This window comes from Barbus barbus, assembly GCF_936440315.1.
Source record: "Barbus barbus genome assembly, chromosome: 20".
Taxonomy (NCBI): domain Eukaryota; kingdom Metazoa; phylum Chordata; class Actinopteri; order Cypriniformes; family Cyprinidae; genus Barbus; species Barbus barbus.
This window is the reverse complement of record NC_136748.1, coordinates 28,328,841-28,334,980: the sequence shown is the minus strand read 5'-3', so window position 1 is coordinate 28,334,980 and position 6,140 is coordinate 28,328,841. Positions and strand designations below refer to the sequence as shown.

Genomic DNA, 6,140 nt, shown 5'->3' with positions numbered 1-6,140 from the left:
GCTTCCTTCCTCTTCTCTAATCTCTCTCACAGCTCTCTACTTTACAGGGTTATTATAAACAACTGAAACCATCAAAAGATTCTCGTAACTTGAAAATTGATAAACAATAGGTAAAATAAAATAATATACAAATATATCTATAATATTTATTAATATATAAATCCCCCCAAAATTAAAATGTTATTTTATTAATATTATTAAAAGATGTAAAAAGTTTTGTGTAATATATAGTGGGGCAAATAAGCATTTGATAAACTGCCGAATTTTCAAGTTTTCCCACTTACAAAGAATGGAGAGATCTGTAATTTTCATCCTAGGTACACCTCAGCTGTGAGAGACAGAATATTAAAAATAAATCCAGAAAATCACATTGTATGATTTTTAAATAATTAACTTCCATTTTATTGCATGAAATAAGTATTTGATCACCTACCAACCCGCAAGAATTCTGTCTCTCACAGACCTGTTAGTTTGTCTTTAAGAAGCCCTCCTATCCTCCACTCATTACCTGTATTAATTGCACCTGTTTGAACTCGTTACCTGTATAAAAGACACCTGTTCACACACTCAATCAATCACACTAGGGACAAAATTGTAGACCTGCACAAGGCTGGGATGGGCTACAGGACAACAGGCAAACAGCTTGGTGAGAAGGTGACAACTGTTGGCGCAATTATTAGAAAATGGAGAAATTCAAGATGACTGTCAATCTCCCTCGGACTGGGGCTCCATGCAAGATCTCACCTCGTGGAGTATCAATGATCCCGAGAAAGGTGAGGGATCAGCCTAGAACTACACGGGAGGACCTGGTCAATGACCTGAAGAGAGCGGGGACCACAGTCTCAACGGTTACCATTAGTTACACACTACACCGTCATGGATTAAAATCCTGCAGCGCGTGCAAGGTCCCCCTGCTCAAGCCAGCACATGTCCAGGCCCGTCTGAAGTTTGCCAAAGACCATCTGGATGATCCAGAGGAGGCATGGGAGAAGGTCATGTGGTCAGATGAGACCAAAATAGAACGTTTTGGTATAAACTCCACTCGCCGTGTTTGGAGGAAGAAGAAGGATGAGTACAATCCCAAGAACACCATCCCAACCGTGAAGCATGGGGGTGGAAACATCATGCTTTGGAGGTGCTTTTCTGCAAAGGGGACAGGACGACTGCACCGCATTGAGGGGAGGGTGGATGGGGCCATGTATCACGAGATTTTGGGCAACAGCCTCCTTCCCTCAGTAAGAGCATTGAAGATGGGTCGTGGCTGGGTCTTCCAGCATGACAATGACCCCAAACACACAGCAAGGGCAACTAAGGAGTGGCTCCGTAAGAAGCATTTCAAGGTCCTGGAGTGGCTCCGTAAGAAGCATTTCAAGGTCCTGGAGTGGCCTAGCCAATCTCCAAACCTGAACCCAATAGAAAATCTATGGAGGGAGCTGAAACTCTGTGTTGCCCAGTGACAGCCCCAAAACAGCCCGCTGCTCTCATTAGTGCTGTTTTCTAGCATCACTATTACCAGCGCACATACTGTACTTGTGCTTAGGAAATATTAAACTAAACTGCTCAAAAATGCATATACAGATATGAATAATACTTCAAATCAAGCTGCATTTTGAGACCCAATCCTAAAGCCGTGCTAAAAACCACCCAGAACACCCTTTAAACTATAACACAACTCAAAACACCATAACCACAAAAGAAAAGAAAAATGTAAATCTTTTTTTCAATAATTTGTCATTTGATGATTGTTCATGATCACTGGCTTTGAACTTATGGTAACTTATGGTTTCTTAAACCGCGAGGAGACACCTCATGTTAAAAGTTTGAAGATCCAGCACCATGATGAGCGTGAGACATTCATCAGCAATTTGCATTTTGGATTTTACTTGCTTCAAGTTGATGAGCAGATGTTTCCTGATAAAAAGGGAAGTTATTATTCAACTCATTCTTGAGAATCTGTTGCATCAGTTAACCTGAAATGTCTCTTTCTAAACTATTGACATAAAAAGCACTGCAATTCCTGTTGCAGTTGATTGTTATGTCTATTCCCTTAGTATTATTCACTAAGACATTCAAATATCAATATACAGTACATTCACAGATAGCAATAATAAAGGCCTTCATTTGAATGTCTTTTCTGGAGGCACTGAAGGAGAGTTCCTGGGTGTTGTTTTTAGAGACGATCATACTTTAGCACACGAGTCTGTAGGATTCGCACCACTAACCTGAACTTTCATTGTTCTTGTAGTTGATAATCTAACAGGCTTCCCCCACAAATCTACCCGCTGGCATTTGTGATATCAGATCTGATTAATGCGTCACTGCTCTTTAATGAAGCACTCGCTGTAGTCAGTCAAGGCATCGATAGCACAGCGAACACCAATGGGACTGGTGAGCATTGTTTACGTTCTATCATGCTATTTAAATCTATTTTCATGATATCTTTTAAGTTTTGTTTTCTTTCAGCATAACTCTCATCCGAAGCTGTACCCCGGAGATATTCTTGAGTTTCCTGGCAACAGTTACTTTTCTCATTTTGGCGTTTACTATGGTGAAAGAGACGGAGTTCCTTATGTGGCCCATCTGACCATCAGAGGTGAGTCTGTGTGATCTTTTAAAAGAATCATTTATTCACCTTCAGGCCGTCCAAGATATAGATTACTTTTTTTGTTTTATCAGGACATTTGGAGAAATGTAACATTCCATCACTTACTCAGGAATGGATGCTCTGCAGTGAATGGGTGCCGTCAGAATGAGAGTCCAAACATCTGATAAAAACATCACAATAATCCACACCACTCCAGTCCATCAGTTAATGTCTTTTGAAGTGAAAAGCTGTGTTTTTAAGAAACAAATCCATTATTAAGATTTTTTTTTTAACTTCAAACTGCTATTTCTGGCTAAAATATGAGCCCTCATTATTTATTCATTTAACTTTAAACCGTTGCTTCCGGACAAAATATGAGTTAATAAGCCATAATAATGCTTCCAGTGAAAAAGTCCATCTCCTGTCGTCTCTCGCATCAAAATCCTTCCACATATTTGTTTAGAGTTGCTTTGGACTGGTTTTGATTATAAACAGTGCTTGATCTGTGCAGATTTCTCTCCTCATTCAGGCAACTCTTTCACTGGAGAAAGAAATATAATGAATAGAGGGCTCGTATTTTACCCAGAAGTAACAGTTTGAAGTTAAAAAAATCTTCAAGATGGATTTGTTTCTTACACACACACAGCTTTTCACTTCAAAAGATGTTAACTGATGTACTGGAGTGGTGTGGATTATTGTGGTGTTTTTATCAGCTGTTTGGACTCTCATTCTGACGGCACCCATTCACTGCAGAGCATCCATTGGTGAGCAAGTGATGCAATGCTACATTTCTCCAAATCTGATGAAGAAACAAACTCATCTACATCTTGGATGGCCTTAGGGTGAAGACATTTTCCACAAATGACATCGTATGACTGTTCTCATAACATCTCTTTTCAAGATTCAGACACCAAACTCCTTCTTTTCGGCCGAGCTATAAACGCCTCCGTAAAGCTAGACCCGCTTGATGTAGTCGGGAAAAAATTCAAGATAAGAAACTACCTGGATGACAAGCATCCACCACGAGATTTCTACGTTCTCATCAAGCCGGACATCGATGAAATCATGACGAAACCCATCACCTTTGACATCCTGTTCAACAACAGCGAACATCAGGCCACGATGTTACGATACGGGGTTAAAAAGTCAGAGCAGGTAAAACATTCTGTACACAAAATATGCATTGGTAAACATTGGTAGTCAAGAACTTTTCAGTAACTTTTTTGAAAACTGTTTCCAGATTGAAAAAGTCTATTCCAAGATAGTTCCCACTTGGAAAGATTTATTTGAGAAGAAAAAGATTTGAGAGCCACATCTTCTGCATGAAGACGTGACTTCAAGATCATACAAAAACTATTTCTTTCTTAAATAATTACTATTAAAAAGATCATATGTCAAATATACATACATAAATTTATTGTACAACATTATTTAATGTTAAATGTTTAATCTAAACAAGCTACATTATCTTTGTTTTTGTGAATGCATTTGGTTCTGAATATTGGATATTTTCAATAATTGTCCAGGAGAAGGCGACAAAGAGTTAAAGTTTGCATTGGATTTAGAATAAAGAAGGTAAATATGAGGAATTTAAACCCTAACCCTGACTTATGTACATTAACTAACAGAATGTCTCTTTCACAAAAATTTACTTTGATTATTATCATTTTTTATGTTTTATAGTTGGAAGGGAAAATAGCCATGCTATCTTGTGCGTTTGTCATTCATTAGCTAATATGTTGAATTGAGGAAATGAAATGTCTCTGGTCTTTTAGATTAATATAAATTTGATATAAAATCTACAGATTTTCATGTGCCATGTTTCAATGCAAACTAACATTTTGTAAAACTAAGAGTGTTTATTAAAATGGCTTCAACCAAACTTACGAGTCATTTCTGATCAATGCATTTTAAAAAAGCATTCATTTTAATTTTTTAAAATATTTTTTTTATTATTTAAAGCTTACCTCAAATATATATATTTTTTTATTTGTTTAAATTTATTTATTTATTAAAGTCTCATTAAGTATTTGAGAATACCTACAGGTGCATCTAAAAAAAAATAGAATATCGTGAACAAGTTGTTATTTCAAAAAGTGAAACTTTCATATTTTCTAGATTCATTACATGTAAAGTAAAACATTTCAAAAGTTGTTTTGTTTTAATTTTGATGATTAGACCTTACAGCTCATGAAAGTAAAAAATCCAGTATCTCAAAATATTAGAATATTTCCTAAGATCAATCAAAACAAAGGATTTGCAAAACAGAAAAGTTCAAGTTCTTTAAAGTATGTTAATTTCTGCACTCAATGCTTGGCATCAGTGAGGAATGGCATGGAAGCGATCAGCCTGTGGATGCAAAAAATGACTGAAGAGTATTTCAGTAGCTCACTGTATTTGGATGATATTGTGTTCACTGTGGCATGACGGAGCAGTATGCAGATGTAGGTGTGAGAGGGACAGTTCCACAAACAGAAGGTGGCAGAAAAAGGATATGTGACATAAATGCCAGCAGAAGCTTCCCCCTTTATACAGGTGCACTCGATAATCTTCTGCTACTTATTAAAACCAGTTTTAATGTGTAATAAAGGCAAAACTGTTCAGATGCGTTTACGAAGCGTTCCCATAAACATTATTCAGCGTAGCGCGATTTTTTATTTCTGACAGGAATGAAAACGAGACTGTACTGCTCTCGTTTAACAGCATTTTTCTCAGTAGCTATAGTCAAAAATTCCATAAAACATTTTCAAAGTTATGAGATGTGATAATTACGTGATCTATGACCTTTATACAGTGCTTACTTACCATTGTAAAGACAAATCCGCGTTAAATTCATAAGTCGGCTGGAACCATAGCAACAGACAGAACATAAGTCGGCTGTAACCATAGCAACAGACAGAACGTAAGTCGGCTGTAACCATAGCAACAGACAGAACGTAAGTCGGCTGTAACCATAGCAACAGACAGAACATAAGTCGGCTGTAACCATAGCAACAGACAGAACATAAGTCGGCTGTAACCATAGCAACAGACAGAACGTAAGTCGGCTGTAACCATAGCAACAGACAGGTCTGAGATCAGATCTAAAGATCATCTGGCAGTGAATTTTATTACAAAATTGTGTTATTGTGACGTCAAGTTGTGAATAATGATTAGGCTAGATGACATTTAATGTATGTCTTCAAACTAAGAGAAAAGACAATATTGGAGAAAACTATATAAATAATGACTATTTTAGTATAAAATATTCTGTCACTAACAGGCACTTCAGAATCATTTGCATAATTAATTATTCTAAATCTTACTGCAACGCCTTGCTTTAAGAAAGTCAATTAATTAACTCAAACAGTCACAGTGGCAGCAAATACTCTGTCAAAATGAGTTCTGTGTAATTTAGCTGTCTCGTTGTATTAAGTATGATATGACATTTTAATACTTCAGCTGGACTTTAAATCACAAGCTTTCCAGTTCTTGCATTCAGATCAAAGCATACCTAATTGTTTATGGACTAAGGTCATTTATTAGCACATAAATGGCTTTAAAAAAATAATAAAGG

At 36.8% G+C, this 6,140-nt stretch overlaps 1 protein-coding gene across 1 annotated transcript; it reads left to right on the top strand.

Moving 5' to 3' along the window:
- Positions 1 to 1,995: 1,995 nt before the first annotated feature.
- Positions 1,996 to 4,463, top strand: LOC306886427 (phospholipase A and acyltransferase 1-like). The gene is made up of 4 exons (XM_079443518.1): positions 1,996 to 2,388; positions 2,464 to 2,593; positions 3,486 to 3,739; positions 3,825 to 4,463. The coding sequence occupies exons 1-4, from the start codon at positions 2,380 to 2,382 to the stop codon at positions 3,888 to 3,890; spliced, it is 459 nt and encodes a 152-aa protein (XP_079299644.1). The 5' UTR covers positions 1,996 to 2,379; the 3' UTR covers positions 3,891 to 4,463.
- The last annotated feature ends 1,677 nt before the right edge of the window (positions 4,464 to 6,140 follow it).